The sequence below is a fragment of the Agelaius tricolor genome, unplaced genomic scaffold (assembly GCF_023055355.1).
Source record: "Agelaius tricolor isolate 1412-34295 unplaced genomic scaffold, bAgeTri1.0.p SCAF_5, whole genome shotgun sequence".
NCBI lineage: Eukaryota > Metazoa > Chordata > Aves > Passeriformes > Icteridae > Agelaius > Agelaius tricolor.
Window position 1 is genome coordinate 3,416,272 of NW_027269265.1, and position 21,296 is coordinate 3,437,567.

A 21,296-nucleotide genomic window follows, 5' to 3' on the forward strand; every position below is an offset into this window, starting at 1 on the left:
TCATTTCCTCTGGAGCAGAGTGAGGGATGATTTCCATAAAACCAACACCTGCCAAACTAAATAATATTTTCCGGTGTTATCTGCTGGAAAGCTTTATACACAATTAATGGAGTGTCACAATGAGAGATGAGCAGAAACTTTATTTCCTTCACCAAAATACAGGAAAAGCTGTAGCAAATGAGCTGTCTTTAGGAAATCAGCTGTTGCAAAGATAAAGTTGATGTTTCTGTATAAAATCACTCATCTCATCCACAAACTACTCCCAATAAAAGCACTGTGGCGTCATTATGACCCATGAAACTTTGATGTGAAACCCAGAAAACAGATTTTAAAATAAATTTTAGTGAAGATGAGCCCTGAAAAACCTGTTCTAGTGGAAGGTGTCCCTACCTGTGGCAGGGGGATGGAACAAGATGGGGTTTGAGGACTCCCAGCCCAAAGCAGTCTGTGATTCTGTGACTCTGAGATTAATAAGAAGGTGCCAGAACACAAGGACAGGAGAGTGTGGGGTGGGTACTGCAGCCCAGGCAGCTGCTCTGAGCCATTCCCAGCTCTGTCCCACGAGCCTTCCCATTGCCTTGCAAGAAGGACAGACAAGAAGACCACTGGGCAGTGAGAACATCAGGAAGGGCTGAGCCTGTTGTGGTTTCCTTCCAGCTCAGGGTGACAGGATGGTTAGGAAGAGAGGCCCTGGCAGTGCATCACAGCCACCTTCCAACCATTCCTCATCCCTCAACTCCTGAGGAGCCAGAAACAACAATTTCTGCAAAGCCTCTGCAATAACAGCTTTCCTTATATCACTTGATGCTTCTTTAGCCTTATTTATTTGCAAATTGTTTATTTCTTATTTGGAATACCCTTGAGCTGCACAGTCACACTTATTCCCACAGACATTGGAATGGACTGTGCTGGAAAACACCCTGGTGCAGGTTTTTCCAAAGCCACCCAAAGCCAGTTTGCCTCACAAGAGCTGTGGGACGTAGAGAAACAGGATGTGTGCAGAGATCCTGTTATACCTTAGGGCTGGGGAATGCAGGTTTTCCTCTGCAGTTTGATCCATTCAAGGTAGATACTTCTGTATTTGATGATTTCTTGTACATGAAAATGTTGTGCAAGAGGGATGTGCAGTCTCAGAAGTAAAAAGGTGTGTCAGCCACATACTTGCATTTGCAATTAATCCTGGTTCTGCCTCGAGGAATGCAGTGTTTTATTCCCTCAGGTGCTGGCATACAATTCAACTGCAATTATCCTGTCAGGAAAAGAGGAAGGCAGCTGTAATCTTGCACAACAAAGATTTCTGCACTGAAGGATTTCTTTATCATAGATTTTATTTTTTTTAAAGATAACACTAAAGGAAATGAAAAGTAAATTCTGTAGAAAATGGTCTAATCAATTCTTATTTCACATCCATTTGGTATCTCCAATCAAACAATGACTGAGTATCTTCTCTGATTAAACTTTGAAAACAATGCCAGGAAGCCACAGAGGAGCTCTGGAGATGGCCCACAGCTCTTAATGCACTTTCCCGTTAGTCTGGACACACTGAGTTTAATCCTGATTGGAATCCCCAGGGAAAATGTCAGTGTCTGTTCCCTTCATCTTAAATCCCTCTCAAGTACTTGTCCTTATTGGAAAACAGCCGTATAATCAGTCATAATTCAGTGTGTTACAGGCTGTTCATGAGGAAGATTTTGGCAGAGAACTGTGAGGAAAGATTTTGGAGCAATTTCTCTGAATTATGCACAGGTTAACCACATCCTTCAACATTAAAAATTGTCATTTCAATTACAGATATCAAGGAGAAATCTAATACTATTGAACTTGGTAATAAAAATTCCACTGAGTTTAATAGACTTTACTTACTGGGTTTTCAGGAGAGGAAAAACTGAGTATATATCTACAATTTAAGGGGCTCATAAAAAGGAGGGGGAGGGACTTTTTATACAGGCATGAAGTGACAGGACAAGGAGGAACATCTTCAAATTGATAGAGGGCAGGGTTGGATGGGATATTGGGAAGAAATTCTTCCCTGTGAGGGTGGTGAGGCCCTGGCACAGAGAAGCTGTGGCTGCCCCTGGATCCCTGGAAGTGTTCCAGGCCAGGTTGGACAGGGCTTAGAGCAGCCTGGGATAGTGGAAGGTGTCCCTGCCCATGGCAGGGGATGGAATGAGGTGAGTTTAAGGTGCCTCCCAACCCAAACCATCCTGTGCTTCTGTGAATTTAGCAGAGACTCTCTGAGTATCTCTAACAGAATCCAGCCAAGGTGACCTTCCTGCACCCCTGTAAATGCACATCAGGAGCAGCCAGAGCACAGAACTCCTCACCCACTTACCCCCTTTATCCACTAACAGACATCAGTTCAGTCTTTGATCAGCAGGGTAAACAGATCCCTGAACTTGCCAGTGCCCCTTCCTCACTGGCAAATACCCTTTCCTATTGCACTAATTAACTCACCTCCAGAATCCCTGCTTAGGCTCTTCCATTTAGTAGTGCTCACATAAACAAATTAACATGATAAATTCCATTGCACATGAAAGCCAGTCTCAAGAGAAACACATTTAAAACCCAATTTCAGAACACGAGTGCTGCCAGGCATCTCACCAGGACTCATTACAGAATCCACTCGTGGCCTCAATCCCTCCAACATTCATGGTCAGATGGCAACAGTTTCCATTTAATAGGCTAAATACTGAATACTCAACCTGTCCTCATAAATAACAGGGTTTGTTTTTCTCATGCTGGGTAGAGCTCCTGTTAATGGCTTTCCACACAATTCTGAGCATGATAACAGTGTGTGGACAGGAAAAGAGACCAAGAGCTGTATTTAAAAAAAAAAAAAAAAAAATGCATTTCAGGATTTGGCTGCTCATCAACAACAGAGGGGATTTTCCAAAACATTTTGCATTAGCCTAGCTGTAGTAGTGGTGGCTCCAAAAATGTCACCCTTAGTCCTTAGCTCTTGGAATGCCAGAATGGCTTGGGTTGGAAGGAACCTTAAAATCGTCCAGTTCCACCCCCTGCCATGGGCAGGGACACTCGCCACTAGACCAGGTGCTCCAAGTCCCATCCAGCCTGGCCTGAACACTCACAGGGATTAACATCTTTATTGTTTCTGCCCAAAAGGAGGCAAGATAGACACCACTTCAGCTTTGTATCAGAAAAAATAAGCTGTGGAGGGCTCTGACTTTGGTCTTTCTGTTCTCCCACACACATCCCTTGTGGCCCTGAGTATGGCACCTTCAGGCCCAATGTGTATTTATACACTTAAATCACACTAAATAGGATTTCAAAAGCCTCCATCCACATCTAAATTCCTTCACAAATCTTGCTTTTGATCTCTCCAGCTACATCCGTATTACCAAATCAGCTCAAAGCTGTACCAGCGCTAGAAATCCACCCCACTGGTTGTTCTTGATATTTAAAGTCCAGCTCTGCTCTGGCTGCAGCTTCCACCAGTAACCTCAGGCACGGGAAGCTGGGTGGAGTGGCTGACTCACACTCCACATCCACAGCCCCTGTGCATGAGGGCACAGAGCCAGTACCTCCAAGGTTTTAGGACTAAACCACAGGAATGAGGCAGCAGCAGTAAAGATGCAAAAGTTCTCTGCAGATGAGAACAGCTTTGTTCACCTCCCAGACAGGGAACTGGCTTGTATTAAACGGTACTTACAGACCTTGGAATGGGGCCATCCAAGGAAAGAAGGGCTCTTGAGTGGATGCTTCTATTTTTCTATTCTCCCAGTAATACAGCTATACAATTTGTTTTGTACTCCTGAAGCAAACAATTGCACAGTCACAGTTGGAGGTAGGGTATAAATATTGTCTCTGGCTGATCCCTTGATCCTGTCGTCCTCGCTGAATTAATCACACTCACAGATCAATCCAGGATTTGTTGCTGGCAGAGCAGATGGCCAGGCAGACTGCAGTTGTGAGCAAGGCAGGCACGTTCTCCTTCCAATTATCCAGCAGCATTTTCCAACAGTGGATATTTAAAATTAGACATTATTTTGAACAAATGTTAGATCTCTCTTGTTCCTTCTTCAGCTCCATAGGGGCAATGACCCCTGATTTTTGCTCTGCTTCCATGCTCATAACACTCAGCAAAAGTGCAGGATGGCTGGTGCCCCTTTCCCTTTCAACTGAATGTTTTCTGCCCCATTTTCTTCTGCTGTCTTCCCATTTTCCACAGAAATGAGGTGACAACACCAGCTGCTGTTTAGCACAGGGATTTCAAGGGTGCATTATATTAATTGCTGAGCCAGGAGGGCTCCAGGAGAGGGAAGAGAAGCTGCATTCATGGGGCTCATGGCATGGAACAGCAGGAATGGGGGTGACAGTGTGTGCCTTTCAAACAGCCTGGACAGGACTTCCCTGTCACAGGAGTAAATTTGCCGTGAAAGACAGACAGACGTGCTGTTCTCGCAGTGTTTACGTCTGTTCTGCAGGCAGAGTCCCTCTGGATGATAATTGCTGCTGTCTCCCCTCTGTCCCCTGCTGAGGAGCTGTGAGAGCTGTCAGGGGAGTTTCAGCCCAGCTCCATCAGTTCTCTAGGAGACACCTCAGGTTGCTCCAGAGGTGAACAGGGTTAACCCAGAGCATGTTTGCAGTCCCTGCAGGAATGAAACACGACAGGACAGTCCAGAGGAGACGATCCCCCCATGCGGGGACACAATGGGCCACTCTGATTAACACATCTATGCAAAGGCATCCACATCATCCCCTTGGCTCCATGGCTGGAGAAAAGACAGGGAGGTTACAGAGAGCACGGCGAGGCTGCACGGGATGCTGCACACACACACTGCACCAGGCAGCCTCTTATCCACACAGGATCACAGCATCCAACAGCACCCAAAGAACAGCAGACATGGGAAAAAGCCTGCAAGACCTGGGAGGGGAACAGTGCCCAAGTTTACACTGATGTGAGCTCAGAACCATGGAATCCCAGAATGGTCTGGGTTGGAAGGGGCCTTAAAGATCAAGTGGTTCCAATCCCCCTGCCCTAGGCAGGGACACCTTCCACTATCCCAGGTTGCTCCAAGCCCTGTCCAGCCTGGCTTGAAACACTTCCAAGGATGGGACATTCACAGCTTCTCTGGATAATCTGTGCCAGTGCACCCTCACAATTAAAACGTTTTCCAGATATTCAATCTAAACCTACTCTTTCAGTTTGAAGCCATTCCCCCTTGTCCTGGTACTCCAGGCTGTTGTAAATATTCTCTCTCCATCTTTCTTGTAGGGTCCCTTCAGGTGCTGGAAGCCTTCTCTTCACCAGGCTGAACAATCCCAAGTCTCTCAGTCTTTCCTCACAGCAGAGATGCTCTATTCCTCTGATCAACTTGGTGGCTTCCTGAGGACTCACTCCAACAGGTTGATGACATGCCAGCACTGTCCTAACCACCTACAGAGAATATTCATTTCAGTATTCCACCCTTTGCTGCTTCCCACAAAATGAAAATAGAAAACTTGAGGTATGCAGTTGCTTAGCCTTATGCTCGACCTTTCAATATAGAAACCAGATACAAATGTGTATTAATTTCAAAAGTTAAAAGCTAAAGCCAGGGGTCTTTGTACTTCAGAACTGTATTTATTAAAACAATGCTGGAATTGACATTTCCAATGACTTGAACACAGCACAAACCAAGCCAGTGCACTCCCTTACTCTGCAGCCCAGAGAGAGGATGCCAATTCCACAAGAGGTTGATCCCAGACACATATTTTGAGAACTACAAGTCCTTTTCCCTGCTGTACTGTAGGAACCCATGTGTCTGCATGTCTGGCAGTTCAAGGCTGCTCTTCAAGAACACCAGGGCTGCCTCTCAGATCCCAGAAAAACTCTCTCCTCCCCAGCAGTTATCATTTAAACTGTGTTCCCAGACCAGCCTTGAGGCCAGCTCAGCACACAGGACCAATTCCCTGGGCTCAGTTTCCTTCTGGAGGAGGTGGGAACAAATGACATCTTCTCCACAGCTCTGCCTTTGCTGGCAGAGAAGCAGTTACCTACCCTAAGGGAAGCCCTGCAGAGGATGGAACCAAACTGGAGTTACACACATAGAAGCCAAATCCAACACCTCCAACATTTGTAAGTCCCTCTGCGCAGGCTTTCCCACAGGAAGCTGAGCTTAATTTCTTTAGACCTTCTAGTACATCACCAAAACTGCAGCTGACACAACTGTGCCAACTAACAAGTGCAGGGAATGACCCACCTGTCACATCTTCAGTTTTGCTCCAAGGGGTGAGGCCCACCTTAAATCCTCAGCCCTGCCATACAGGAGTGCAGCTGAACAAATTCCAGCCACTCTCAGACCCACAGAGTGCCTCATGTCCTTCCCACAGCCCCACCAGCCCTCCCTCTCAAGACTGCTCCATGTCAGTTCTGCCTCTCAATGGCACTGTCAGAATCTCACTGCCTGTGCCTGGCTTCCCACCCTGATCCACACCTAAACAGGAAACTGCAGGAACTTCACTGTGAGGAGCCTGGGAGAGCCAGCTTGTATTCCAGTCAATGAACAGCAGCACAGGCAGACTCACACACTGTCACACACAGACAGCAGGTGCCCCAGCTTCCATCCCTGGCAGTGCCCAAGGCCAGGCTGGACAGGGCCTGGAGCACCCTGGGATGGTGGAAGGTGTCCCTGCCCATGGCAGGGGTGGAACTGGCTGGGATTTAAGGTCCCTTCCAACCCAAACCATCCTGTGATTCTTCTTCCAGCTCCTCCAGAACAAATTACATTTTTGCTCTTCTCTGTATTGTTCCCATACACCCTGCCAAGCCACAGATCTCCTTAGCAAACTCCCAGCCCTGGGCAAGCTGTCTGCACAGCCCTGGAAGGGAAAGCACCACTGTGAGATGCTCAGGCTGCAGGTACACTGCAGGCTGCTCCTGCTCTGCAGGTTCCCCATTTTGATCCCTACTCCCCACTTTGTGCTTTGACTTTAATCACCACTCAATTGACCTTTTCATCAGAACTATGAGAAGCCAATGTCCTTTCCTGAATGGAAGCAGCTGCCCTTCACTTCATATCCCTGATCTCCTGGCAATTCTCTTTACTCTGCTCTTGTTTTTATGGCCTGTGATGTGGCAGTACCAATGAACTATTGCCCATTTCCTAGTGAAGCACACTCAGTGACGAGCAGAGAATGCCACAGGACCCCACAGGTGACCTTCTCCTCCCATAGGAGAGCCATTTATTCCCCTTTTTTTTTCCTCCTTTTCTGGAAAACCATTCTTCTCCCTTAGCAGCTTTTTCTTCCCCGAGCTTTTGGCAACAGATTTTGCCTTTCAGTGACTGAGATGCCTTCAGGAGCCAGATGTGCTGAAGCAGCTGTGCATTTTCTCCTTCACAGAGTTCTCTCACCTGGGAGCAAAGGGGTTTATTTCTGTCATGTCTAATCAGTGGCCTATTAATGCAGTTCCTTGGTGTTCACAGAAACAATCTGTCAGGTACTGAAGCTGAATTCCTGGGTTATACTTGGCAGTTTTTTCAACAGTAGAGGAATCAAAGTCTCCAAAGATCACAACAGGATGAAACAGCAAGAATGCAGAAAAGAAGGGCTTAAATCAAATTAATGCAGTGGTCTCTTGAGCAGGAAAGAGATGAGCCAATGTCTGTGAGAAGGTAAGAAAAACTAAGTTCCTCTGTCTCCTTCAAGCTTTGGTTTCCTTGACAGCTACTCTGACACTGTTCAGGGGGCACCTGCACTCTTTATTGTATTCCACAGCTCCAGGTTCTGCCAGGAGCCTTGGGGGAGAGGAGGAACAGGGAAGTTTATGTGACATTCCAGGCTGACGCTGAGCCCCACGCTGCCTTGCACCTCATCTGGAGGCAGTGGGAGGTCTGTGACACAAAGGTGCAAAGCAGCAGAGCACAGCAGTTCCCTGCACTATTCCAACAGCTCCTCTCCTCCCCATCACAGCAGATGGAAACAGGAATTTTATGTACAACAGCAAATGAGGGAGCAGTTGAGACTGAAGACACCTTACAAGTCCAACACAAACTCCAGGAAGCTGAGAAAAGGAGGAAGGTCATACCAAGCATCACCAGATTTCCCTGTCACACAGGGACCACTTTGCAATTAAAACAGGGCAACACAACCTCTTAATGAAACATTTTATTTAAACCAATACAAGCACCATGCTTAGCAAAAAAAAGATTTGGTTTAAAGTAAACATGCAATGTGAAGTAGCAGAGACTAAACAGCATATGGAAGTTGTACTGGTTACTGGTATTTTCATGGAACTGCCAAATTCTCAAATCTGGCCATGAACCTCTCACACCTTTTAAGACAAGTCTGGACCACAGAACAAACACAAGAGTTTCACTGAGCCCCTTCTCATCTCCCACCACAGCTCCACTTCACAGGCACTACATGTATGTAGAAAAACAATGTTCATGATGTTTATTTTTGGAATGCTCTGAAGTAAGGAATTGAATTCTCTTGCTTCTGCCTGTTTGAGTCAGACCTGTCATCAGTTTAACATCGTTTCTGGACCAGCTATTTTACAGTTAAAGATACAAAAATGGAATCCTGGTACAAATGCCAAGATGCTCCTTTGGAGAAGTGAAAAAGGTGTCCACACCTGCATTATTGCCTCCTTTAATAGATCAGATAGGTATTCATGATATTAGAAATACACTTAAACCATCAAATACCAGCATTTACATTTTTTGTTAAAAATATTCAAAACACTACAAGTCTATTTCATGGGCTGACATGCAAACTCATGCTTTAATTCAGCTTACCATCAGTGAACAGGATTATAAGAGCTGTATCCCAGCCATCTAGTCAATATTTAAAGCAAACCTGATTAATTGTGGCAGAAGTCTCCCTTGGAGAGACCTTTAACTCCAGACCGAGGATTTTATGGCCAACTTACTAACTCCTGAAAAATAGGAGCTCCCAATGGAAAATGCTGACTCTCAGACCTTTAGCTACAAAGGCTCCCTAGGCTAATTTATGCTGTCCTTTAGATGTCTCTTTAGAGGTCTGAAAATTCAAGAGAAATGTGTGATTACAGATGGGCAACTCACCAGCAAAGCCCAGCAGGAACATACTGGCCTGAACATGGACTCATCTGCCTCCCACTGAGCCTAAGGGGGCAGCAGCACAGAACACACAGTTCTACAGATAAGGTGGGGAAAGATGTTATGAAAACAAGGATTATTTGTGCAGGAAAGACCTGGACATAATGATGTCTTTGTTTAATCAAGTGTTAGCACTACCTGCATCTCAAGAGCCCAGGACAATTAGCAGCAGCCAGTTGTGTCAGAACACTGCATTAAGACCAAAGAGAACACAAACAAGGCTGGAACAGCAAACACCCTCTGCACACTCATCTTCCCAGAACCTGCAGCTGCTTCCACAGCTCAGCCAGGGAAGCAGGAACAGCTGCCAGGCAGGGCTGGCTGAGGAGCAATACTGGTGGGCTGAGCAGCATCAACAGCACCTTCCAGGAGAAACTGGGCTTTAGCACTCTCACAAGGATCTGTTTGCTCCCTGCAAGGCTGGAGGGGCAGCCCCCAAGGCAGAAAGTGCTTAAGTGAGGCACGAGAACATGTGAAGTGGAAGAACTCAGCTGAAGATTCAGCTGTAAGGAATAACGTTTTCTTGGCAGAAGGGAGAGCAATCCAGAGATGAAAGGTCAAATTTCATCATTTCATGCAGCAGCTCCTCCCTTCCCTCCTGATACAGGCCTCTTGTACAGTTATTTTTGTGCAGACCTGTGCAGGCAGCAGTTGGCTGCTGGCAGCCCACCAGTGTACAAAGTACAACAGACATGATTAATCCAGTTTTTCCCCACTGCAAATCAAGCTGAACATTCCAAGCAGCAGCTTCCCTCTCGCCCACACTGTACTTTGACATGCCTCACCTTAGTACAATCCCCAAAAAACCTCAAAAGAGATTCTTGCTGTTCCCAGACTGATGCTTGGAATGACACTACCCTTTAAGCCAAAGTCTTATTTATACAATGTTTGTCACAAAAGACATGGTTTTTATTGATCTGCAGTACAGAATGATCAAGCAACAGTTTCATAATCAACATTTTTTCATCCAGGGAAATGAAATTGTTTTTCCAGTTCAGTACGTTAACACAGAAATTCAATTACAAGCACTTCTTTCCCGCACCAAAAGATCGATTTAATTGGATCATTCCAACATGTATTTTGAAAAGCTCCTCTCAAGTCAGATTTATGTACAAATAAATGAGCAATAACATCAAACTAGGAAGAGATTTACCAACACTGAAAACCTTTGCAAATGAATTCCTTGTGATCTTGCAGGAGTTAGTGTCTTACCACTAACACAACCTACGTTGACAAATGAAAAAATAACCCCACTTTCAGCAAAGGTTTCACAGCATGAAATACTGGCCTCCAAATTTAACACTGCATTCCTTCCCAGCGAGCAGATTGGTTGGGGCAGCTGTATTTTAAGGTGTGTTATCAACAGGAAGCTGCTCTTACGCAGACACTTGTTCAGAAGCACAACAAACACTCACGGGCAAGATAGGGAGAGGCTGTCCCGTGAGTGCTCCTCCTGCCACGGCACGTGCTGAACGTGGCCCACATCAGACAACTACTCTATTCAATATAAAACAGACCTGTAAAAAGACTGGTCATTTATAAAAGTTAAATACTATTTTCACATTAGATTTGCTGTTTCAAAGAGATGAACCGTTAAGTAGATGAAAATCAAATGATCACTTATGCAAAAGCTTCATCTGGAATGTAATTTTGACCAAAAAGCCATTAAGAAAGTTAGAGGTTGTAATTAAAGTACTCAAAAGCTACGTGTGGCCAACTTTTATAACAAAAGAGATATAAATCATTCATTATTGTGAAAAGCTTTAACCTCCTGACTCCTACAAATGGAGCAGATGATTGGAATTTCAAAGAAAATGAGGTTGGCTTTTTGTTTTAACAGATGTCAACTGCAGCACGAGGCACTAGGAACAAATATTACTTGGATTCTTTAACAAAGTTTTTACCAAATTTGTAAGAAGTGGCAGTGTAAAATTCTCAAGTCCTTTTAAAGCTAACAAATGAAAGGCACACAGTATCACCAGGTGTTCAGATAACAGGAAATGAGCAGAGGTAAACTTCTCAACAGTGTCAGAACAGAGATGCAAGAAGAAATCTGGTACAAGAGGAACCAGAGTTGTAGTTCAGCCCTTAGTTATCAGCTAGTTCCTGTGAGACTGTATTAGCATGAGAACTGGACAGTCAAAGCTTTGCCCTGAAATTTAGGAAGATTGACTCAGGCAACTGAGGAATTACTGGAATGACAAAAATTAGTTCCAAGAATTTGAGACAGTTCACATGGACTCGATGGAAAGATAAATGGATGGATTTGCAGTACAAGGATTTTGACTTTTTAATACCAAACAAATGCTTCCAGGGAGCTTCCAACAAATGCTTCAAAATTGAGAAGACATTAAGTCAAAAATTACTCTGGTAAGTGACAGTACATAAATTCTGCATATAAATGGCTAATGTCGTAAGGATGCATTTGTAGCTCAGAAAAAGTTAGCGTCAGCTTCCAAATGATGTTTGTACACGGTTATAAATCCAGAACTGAACTATTTTAGTTACAGAAATATTAGTCACAGGAGTGCAAAAGGAGTCCCTGCAGAGGAGTATTCCCTTTTAGCAGGTACAAATAAGGAAACACCTGCAAAGATTTGTTACTTCAAGGAGACAGACCTGCTATTCTTTGCACAAACTCTGCACAAGAGAGATACTGCAGGAGACAGCTGTGAATACAGTGCATTGCTTGGATGTAAGTACTCATGTCTGGTTCCAGTATCACCAGGATGGTACATAAATACTTAGAGGTTTTCCTTAGTGGAAAAAGCCCAGTTTCTCACGCAGCCATTCTTCAGTTAGGTCTTCTGTATTTCTGATTTCGAATACCTAAACAAAATGGCATTGCATCAATTCCTGAGGGACGGGGCTGGAAGGGACAACACACAATGCAAGCAGCACCTTTCCACACACATTGTCTGAGCTGCAATAAACCACTCACCAACCTACAATTTTCAGGTGCTTTCTTGAAAGCATCAGATCAGAGGAAAACACACAAGACTGAGTGGCAAAAAACATCACTAACATGAACAAGAATCTTGTAATGCTATTTCTAGGCTTTACTCTTATCCCTTAAGAATATGAGAAAAGCACATGTGCTACATTTCAAAATAACCCTGAAGTGGCCCCATCTCACATGCATTATCTCAGCAAGATGGTATTTTGAAGAATACAAATAATTTAATATCTGGGTTGATTTAAGCCCAAAGTTCAGCAATTTTACTCAGTGCAACACACAGTTATTTTTTCTTTCAACTGAAATAAATTCATAGTAGCCAGTAGCATATTGTTTTACCTGTAAAATACCTCAAAATAGAAAACTTGGGAAAAAACCCCAACAAAATCCTAAAAGCACAGAATGGTTTGGGTTGGAAGGGGCCTTAAAGACCATCTAGTTCCAATCCCCTGTCATGGGCAAGGACACCTTCCACTATCCCAGGTTGTTCCAAGCCCCATCCAACCTGGCCTTGGGCACTTCCAGGGATGGAGCAGCCACAGCTTCTCTGGGCAAAATCCCCAAAACAATCTAAAAACTACTAACCCAAAGCTTTGAGAAGTCTTTAATGAAGACTTTAAGCAGAAAACAAGGTCCAAAACACCAATATACTCTTTACATTCCATGTGGGCAAGTAACAGGTTAGGGTTTGGGTTTTGTTTTTAATAGCCTGAAGAGAAACAATGTTAATTATGATTGATTACTGGAGTCCATGAGATGCCCAAAGACAAAAGTCAGGTAATTTTACAAATTCACAGGCCTTCAAAATGGAGAAACCCCAAAAATCAGTGTTACAAGAACAGAACAGCTTAACAGGAACCAAGCTAATATGCAAGTCACTGGAGACTGACGAGAGAACTCAGCTGAGTCATGAGCAAAAATCACACCAGGAGGAAGTCACAGCAGGAGTTAAAATGAAACACAGCTCAGCAAGTGGCAAGAATAAAGTACATTTGAAGAGCAAGCAGGCAATCCCAACTGGAGACAGCCTGTGCTCTCTGCCTTCAGGAAAGATGAATGAACCCAGTCCTGGACTTGCATTCAAAAGCCATTCAGGCTGAATTTCTCCCATTTCAGAAGTGATAGAACTCCAACTGAGCTACTTCCCAGGCTTTCACCTTCTTCTCACCAGTCCCTTCTTCTTGCTTACTGAAAACTGTCTTCCTCCTTTCTATCATAGTTATCAGGCCTCCAAGATGCAGTCTCAACAGATCTAAAAAAAGATTTCTTGGGGCTGTGCTGATTGTTTCTGCCATCTTCTGCTGCCTTCCTATTGACTCCTGTCAACCTGAGGTCTAATTGAGAACAGAGGCATCTTCTCTTACAAGGTACAGCTGGAAGAGGCAAAAGCTGGACAGAGCTTGGAGCAGCCTGGTCCAGTGGGAGGTGTTTGAAGGAATGAACATTAAGGTCCCTTCCAACTCAAAAGGACTCAGGATAAGAAGACCTGAAGGGAACAGTGCTATGGGGAGTGCTGAAGTCATTTCACATGGTATGAAAAACCTGAAGCAGTTACTGACTCTATTAAGCTTTACTGCTTGAGGCAAAAAGGAGTCCAGGTGCCAATTAGGCAAAAATTTCAAAGATCTCCAATATGAAAAACAGGTGACATTTCTTTTCTAAAATATCCACACAGCCAGACCTAGTGAATGCAGTGATTTCTTCTGGTGTCAGTACTGGAAGAATCCAACACAGGAAGAAATTGTTCATCCCTTGGCACATGTTACTTACTCTGCAGGCTGTTCTGCAGGCATGCAGCCCCAGGAACCAGCTAAACTGATCTACACCACACTGAGGCTTCAGTCTATTCTTCCCATCAGTAAATTCCTCCCCCACATCAAAGATGTCCATCCTACTGAGGGATATTTTTGTTTTAGAGAACACTGTTCCTCCTGGTGTTTTAAGGTACAGAAATCTCCACACATACTCCTCCTTCAGCTCTCCTAAACCAGACACTGTTCACTGTAATCACAAACTCTCACAAAACCCTTCTTGCCATTGGTTCAAGCAAGACACAAAACAACAGCCTGCAGTGAAGGGGGAGTTAAGTCAAAAGCCAGTTATACCTTAGTGAGTTCAGCTGTCTGTACAAGCTTATTCTTGCTTCCAGCATACATCATCTGCTGCTCAGGCTTACATCCTGAAGTTATGGGAAAAAAAAAAGAAGGAGATTTTAAAAAATTATTTTGACTGCAACAGTTCAAAAATAAGTTTGGGGTTTTTTTTTAAGAATTCCAAACTGAAAGCTAAAGATAGTCACAGGAAGATTCTCAGGTAGCTACAGAAGAATATGCTCAGTAGTTGCTAAACTCTTTTATATACCTAGTTACTCTAGCTCTGAGAAATGAAGGGTAAAACAATGCAATCAGTTTATCTTCTCCCAGGGGATAACAAGGATAATCCAGTAATACCAGCAAGATACACCAGTACAGTTCAGAACACAGATGGAAGCCCAGGAGCAATTCAGCTCTGTAAGCCCAAACCAAGACCCAGGTTATTTGGCTTCTATTAAAATGACACAGTGCCCTGTGCAGGTCAGTTGATGTTGAGGGCTGCTGTGACACAAGCAGAGGATGCTCTCAACTGCTCTTTACAAACCTGGGATGATCCAGGATTAGTCTGTTTCTCCTGGAACAGCTCCCCCAGCACTTTCACATGCTCAGATCTGAGTTAGGGAGCCCTCTCTTCCTCCTTTTCCCCCACGGCTGTGACAGCCCTTTAGACTGTCCCCTCACAGCATCCTCTACTGCTGCCCATTACACCCAGGCCCCCCTAAAACTCCTGTCAAATCTCATCCTAACCCTCCTAAAGTCCTGTTCCTTTCATGGGTAGAATGAAAGGAAGAGGATTCCAAGATCCTCAGAAAGAAAGGGGTTCCCATGTCCTTGTGAGATGAGAGGAATTTCCTCCTCCCAGTCACTTATGTCTGACTAGCAAGAGACAGCAGAGCAGAATCACCCAGGAACACAGGCAGTGTCCTCCAGCCCTCTCTGTGCTCACTCCCTGAGCCTTACAGGGTCATGTTTTGAGGATTCCCCAAGATCTGAGGAGTAACCAGGTTAAATTAGATTAAACCTCCATGAGTGGATGCAGAGGGCTCCAGGCCCTGCCCTTCAGAGGGCTGCTGAGCACACTGACAACAGGCACATTTAGGCAGACACACCTTCTGGCCAGCTAGGCAGGAAACCAACACTCCAGCTCAGCCTTCAGAGTGGGAAAGAGAGAATCTCTTCTATCAGACATCTGAAGTGCCCTAAATGTGAACCTCAAAGGCAGGAAAACCTCCTTGAGAGCACTAAGTACTCAGTTTTATCTTCCCTAGAAGAGAATATTCCCAAATTTACAATACACAGTAGCTACAGAGTTCACTCACCAACTGGACTGGAGAAGATAAAGCACAATGGATAGGAAACTCTTCCATCTTCATGCTGGTACTTGTAGCTATACACAATAAATGTTTTTTCTGAGGTTAAAGAAACTAAAAAAAAATCAATTATTTTAGTAGGAGATAATCCTCAGTTATCAGAGCCTGATGCAGGCAGAAGTCAGTGTTGCATTTTAGATGATGTTTTAATTTGGCAATAAAAACCTCACTGTTTTGTTTTCACTTCCACATCTGACTTTCAGAACTGGCCCTGCCTCAGTGTGAGGGCTGTCTCTGTAGTAATGTTTCACATCAGAGCTAAAAATCACCCTCTCATCACAAATATTCCTCTTCCAACTTTGTAAAAAGACTTCCCACACCCACCAGTGTGGTTTTTGCTTTTAATGAAAGCCAAATTCTTTCTTTGCTGACCAAGAACTTCGTTGTTTCAGGTGTTCTGCTCAATTTGAACTGCAGTTTTAGCCAGAACTTCTGTTTTACAGCCTCCCACTGCACTGTAGGCATGAAAGGCAAGATTCAGAACAGCACAGGGAATGGTGCCAGCCAGCTCTTGAGGCTAATAGGGCAGGTATTTTCCTCACATGTAACTTAAGTGCCCCTTTTATTTCACTAGTTAATTTACTTCACCCTCTTTTGTTCTTTTTTCAAAACAGGGATTCCTCCCTGGATCACATGCCCACAGCAATTCCAGACTCAGTAACTGCAGCAAAACAACAACAGCCACATCCTGAGAAAGTACCAAAACACATCCAGAGTGACACAGGCAGTACCCTATATTTAGAAGTGGCCACTGACTGGTACATTTTACTCACTTCTTTACATTACCAGCCACTGGTAATGTAAAACGTGGCTTTGCTTTACTTCCCCAAACATTATATAGTGTAAAAGGAAATCAAATGTCAGGAAAGGCTTAAATGAGTCATTGTTTCAGCAAGTGGTACAACAGTTCAGTGCAGCCTGAGAACTGATCCCTGGGTTATTTCACAAATGAAGGATCAGCAAGATCACACTACAGCAATTATTGGCCTAAAAAGGTGAAGTCCAACACTTTGAACAGCTTCCAGGAGTGAGTAAGTCCAAATGGCAGCAGCATGGGAAGGATATCGAGGTTGTCTCTCAGGAAGCTCATCCTTTAGCTCATCAGGAGAAATACCCTGGTGACATTAAACACAAGCAATATTTGAGCAAGTACCTCACACTGGAAGGTTAAAGCAGGGTAAGGGACACTGAAACACCTGCAGGGCAGATGTTATCTACAGGTGAACTGATAAGGACCTCCCAAATTACTACAGCAGTTTAGGAAGATTTGTGTGCCAATAGACTCCTATGACTAAACACAGAATTAATGTTAGCATGAATAATCACCCCTATTTTAGGCATAATAAGTTGAGCAAACATTTTTGGCTTTAGTTGGCTATGCTGGCAGTTACCATGCTTTGCCAACCCTAGTACTAAATAAGCACACACTATAAAGTAAGTTAAAATCAGCTACATAAATCAAAAATTTGAAAATTTGAGTCCTTCCTCCTTCAGCAAACAAAAAAGATTCCTCATTACATCTGAGTGTTACGTTGACATCTACATTCTAGGGAACAAGAGCCCTGGTTAATGCTCAAATCCCTGGGAAGGATTTAATTTTGCCCTATGGACCGTTAAGAAACACCACACACTGGGCTGACCTTATTATGCCACCCATCAAATTTAGAGTCTGCAGGGGATTAGCAATCCTGCTTCTAATTGATGGCAGACCAGCTCAGAGACAAATGCGCAGATCTACGTGGAAACACAGCAGAAATCTCTTCAAAAAGCCAGCAGGTGCCAAAGATGCTTTTTACATCATTAAAACAGCTTTAAAATTAACTTTTTTTTTTGGTGCAATTAATTAGTCAACTCAATTGCTTCTGCATAGTTTCACTATTAATGGTGCTGTGCTTTACATGCAGAGTGACCATGCATTTAAATAAGCTCATGACCCAAATTAGATTAAGAGTTTGATAACAATTTGAAACTAAGGCAGTACCTTAGAGACAACAATACATTGCAGGCTGAAGATACTCTTATTTACAATTCATTTAACAAACCTCATGCTCCTCATCCAGCACCACCAACTGCTTATCCTTGTCGATTTTCACTATAAATCAAAATAAAACACAGATCAATGTTTTTTTCAATCGATTTACACAATGGATGCATGAAGCTTTTTAGCACTCAACAATTACAGTCCTTGTGATTCTGTTTTTCTTCTTCAGTGTATCCCATGACTTCCCAAAATCATTTTACAAACAGTGGTAGACTCTGAGCCATAATTAAATATAAATACTCTGCTAAAAGCAGATGGAGACTTGAATCCTAAGAACAGCACTGTTTTATTGTTAAAATTACAGGCAGGATTGAAAGTGCTGCAGCCCAGAGAACAAACACTCCCCTGGCTCATGTTTACCTGATACAGCAGCAATCTTACACAGGGAAAAGAGGAGAGAGGATGTTCTGACAATTTTTGTCAGGCACGTTTGGAACTTACTTATAATGGCAGCATTGTTGGTCTCTTTGCGAAATCGGAATTTTCTCAGTTTCTCCACCAGGTCTTCGGCAACATCACAAACCACCAGAGATTCACTCTGCAAAAAGGAAATGGCACAGGGGAGGGAGAGATAAATCCTTCCACAAAGTGAAACGGACCAAAAAAATCCCTGTGTCACCCACATCTGTGCATAAATACTGAAGAGGGCCTGCATGCAGCTTCTCCAAAGCTTCAGAGCATCACATAAACCAGAAAAAATGTGGGTGAAAGGAAATTGGTTTTTTTAAAAACCCACATTAACAGAACATTTATCTGTTTTAATTTCCCTCTTCAAAGCCACACAGTTAAATAGGAGTATTTATTAACTACTCCTGAAGTGGGATTATTCTCAGAGCTCTGAGAAGTCAACTTTACACTTCAGAAGTAGATTTTATACTTCTACACTTACAAACAAAATTTTACACTTCATTTTCCAAGCCCTGAAATAAGGGAGTCCCTTAGAGCAACAGCAAATGGAATTAAGTAATTTAAGCATTTAACCTAGTAAGAGCTACTATTTGTATTTAAGAACAACATTGTCCTTGTTTATTTTTACCCACAAAAATATTGAGATTCCCACACACAGAAAGAGTTTCAGACATTTTAACCCACAAACATGCAGCCATTTCTCCCTGTGCACACCAAGCTCTCAGAGATGCTCAAGTAACATATTAGTCATCCCACTGAAGATGAGGAAGGAAATTATTGTTTCACAAGCAGCCATGCAGGTTATCTTCCCTTACACAAGCAATTTCTGAACTGCACCAAGCCAACCACTGCCATTTCCTGAGCAACATTTTATACACAAAACCTCCATCTCCAAGGGGTTCATGCCAGCTTGATAAAGAAGTTACTTAAAATCTGCAGCTTAAACTGTATTTATGAACTCCCAAGGCATCAAGAACTTTGTACCAAAGTAACTGTATTTCAAGGTTTCCTTAAAAAAAAATACCTCAGATAAAAATAATGTGTAAGATTACCAATCAAAAGCTCTTGCATTGAGACAAATCACTGCTTTTAAACCACAGTGTCACTATTTAAGCTCCCAGTTCTGTCTTCTCGTGTTCAACATTGTGAGATTTCCCCCAAAAAGCAGATGGGTGGCTCTGCTTCCCCACTTCCAATACCCCACGTTTGTTCTTGCTCCTAAAAAGGTTTCCACCTTGATCAAATTCTGGCACTAAGGTTCATCCCTGTGCTTCCTCTGGACAGCTGGAGAGGAAATCAGGCTCTGCTGTGACAGCAGAGCTCAGGCACTGCCTGTACAGTGTCCCCGATTTTGCTTGTTTCCCCTAAACATCAAAGATCACCCTTGGCTCCCTCTGATCAGCAAGTGAGTCCTCTGACCCAAACAGGTTGAACTCAATGATTTAAAAGGTCTTTTCCAACCTAACTCGTTCTGGATTTTGTGAAATACCTCTACTATCCAGTCTCACTCATACAGGGAAAAAGACCCTAAAAAACACTTTAAAACATAACAGAATTCAGGGCTGCATTCCATAGCTGAACTTGTATTTCATATAAAATGTCACTTACACCCACTCTCACTCACCCAGGAGGTCTCAATTTAAAAACCCAACAGGACTCAAGGCTGCATTTCAAAGCTGAGGTTATACTTCATATAAAATACTCTTTTGTGAAGGAGGCTTTTCTCCCAATCCTCTGGGCTCACCAGCTTCTCCCAGCAGACAAGCCATGCTCCTGCTCACACCTGTGCAGCCACACGAACGCAAATCCCTGAGGGGATCTGAAGGAAAACACTTGGTAACATCAGATTCAGCCTGTTTACTGGGGCTAAGCCGGCTCACCAACGCTTGGCTTAACAAAAACTGAAGAAAGGCGAGGCAGGATTGCTGCACAGGCACGGGTTACACCTGCCAGCACCACCGAGAGGGTGCTGCTGCTGCTGCTCCCCGGACCCTCCTGTGCGGATCGCCCTGGGGACACCCGCTCCCCTCACCCTCAGACTGACAATAAACGTGAATCTCCCAAAGTGCCTCAAGCACGGCTCTCACCAGAGAGGCACACAGCAAAACAGCCCAAGATTTGATCAAATTTGCTTTGCAACTGCTCCTTCCACAGGAGGGTTCAGCTCCCCAAACCTTTACTAAAAGCAGCATGCATGACTCTTCCTTTCTCCACAGCCATTACTTTACCCATTAACCAATATTAATGCAAAGTACCCCAGAGCATTCATCCACCAGTCCTTGTTTCCCTTGGTCTGTTCCAAACCAGCAATCACAGCTCAAGTTCAAATTCACCACTCGGGTGAATGACTTCAATGAGCAACAATCAGATGTTCTTCAGTGAATTAGCTCGAATCATTACAAGACAACCAACAACCAGGCGCGACCAAGCCATCAGTCGTTTCACAGACACATAATCAGTTCCTCAGAGGTCAGATCACGCGTTTTCCTGTTGATTATTCTATCATTTCCCTATCGAATCTTTCTGAATCAGCTAACTATGCACCATTTCAGGGGTGAGCCCCTTCCCGGCCGAACCCCCCCCTCCCTCCCCTTACGATCCCCCGGGTCCCCCCTGAGGGAGCGGCGCGCGCTCCCCCCTCACCATCTTGGCGCGCGCACCAACCGCAGCCGCTCGCGCGCCGCCGCCGCCTCCTCCTCACTGGGTTGCGCCCCCCCCTCACCGCGCCTGCGCGGTGCAAGCCCCGCCCCCAACCTCGCCCTCCGACCAACCAGCAGCGCTTCCGCGGGATGGGCGGGGCGGTGTCACGCGCCTACGGGCAGCGGGGAGGTTCAAGGCCGCCGAGGGCGGGAAAACGCAGGATCACGTGATCCCGCAGCGCCACGCCCCTCCCCGTTGCTGTGCAGCCCGGGCCACGCCCCCTCACTGTTGCCATGGCAACTCGCGGGCTCGCCCTCAGGCGCCATTTCGCTCTGAGGGGATCTGGGGGAAGCGGGACGGGACGGGGTGGGCTCGGCTTTACAGCTCTTAATGTGCCTTAAAAAGGGCAAGGACCGAAGGTTTAAACCCTGGAATTGAAGCATGACATGAATCAGAAGTTGTGCTTGCTGTGCTTGTGTGTAGAAGTGGAGTTTAATTCTGGAAGTCATGCGGGGTCTCTGGCAGCACAAGGCACAAATAGGAGCAGCCAGAGCTAGGCACACGCTGCTTGTCTATAATGGACCTTGATGTGAAGCTCTCCTGATGCTGGGGTGAATATTTAGCCTTTTCCATGCCGCTCACATTTTTAGATGCTGTTAAAGCAGAGAAAAGTGCACTTTAAGGGATTCCATAACAGATTTAAGA

At 44.4% G+C, this 21,296-nt stretch overlaps 1 protein-coding gene across 2 annotated transcripts; it reads right to left on the reverse strand.

The window, feature by feature from the left end:
* Window positions 1–229: 229 nt before the first annotated feature.
* On the reverse strand, window positions 230–20,687 carry GMFB (glia maturation factor beta). Of its 2 annotated transcripts, none has more exons than XM_071426124.1 (7): window positions 20,595–20,687; window positions 17,985–18,081; window positions 17,545–17,594; window positions 16,566–16,617; window positions 15,452–15,532; window positions 14,145–14,218; window positions 230–1,249 (listed from the first exon to the last, which is right to left on the reverse strand). In XM_071426124.1, the coding sequence occupies exons 1-7, from the start codon at window positions 20,595–20,597 to the stop codon at window positions 1,235–1,237; spliced, it is 372 nt and encodes a 123-aa protein (XP_071282225.1). In that variant the 5' UTR covers window positions 20,598–20,687; the 3' UTR covers window positions 230–1,234. The 2 variants fall into 2 exon arrangements, with proteins under 2 accessions (XP_071282225.1, XP_071282224.1); XM_071426123.1 differs by lacking the exon at window positions 230–1,249 and adding an exon at window positions 8,095–11,912.
* Window positions 20,688–21,296: the final 609 nt, after the last annotated feature.

Coding starts and splice junctions, on each gene's coding strand:
- GMFB (XM_071426123.1), bottom strand. Junction 16,618..17,544: donor TGCTGGATGAGGAGCATGAG/GTTTGTTAAATG, acceptor TAATGTCACCAG/GGTATTTCTCCTGATGAGCT. Junction 11,913..14,144: donor AGACAGCTGAACTCACTAAG/GTATAACTGGCT, acceptor CATTTTGTTTAG/GTATTCGAAATCAGAAATAC.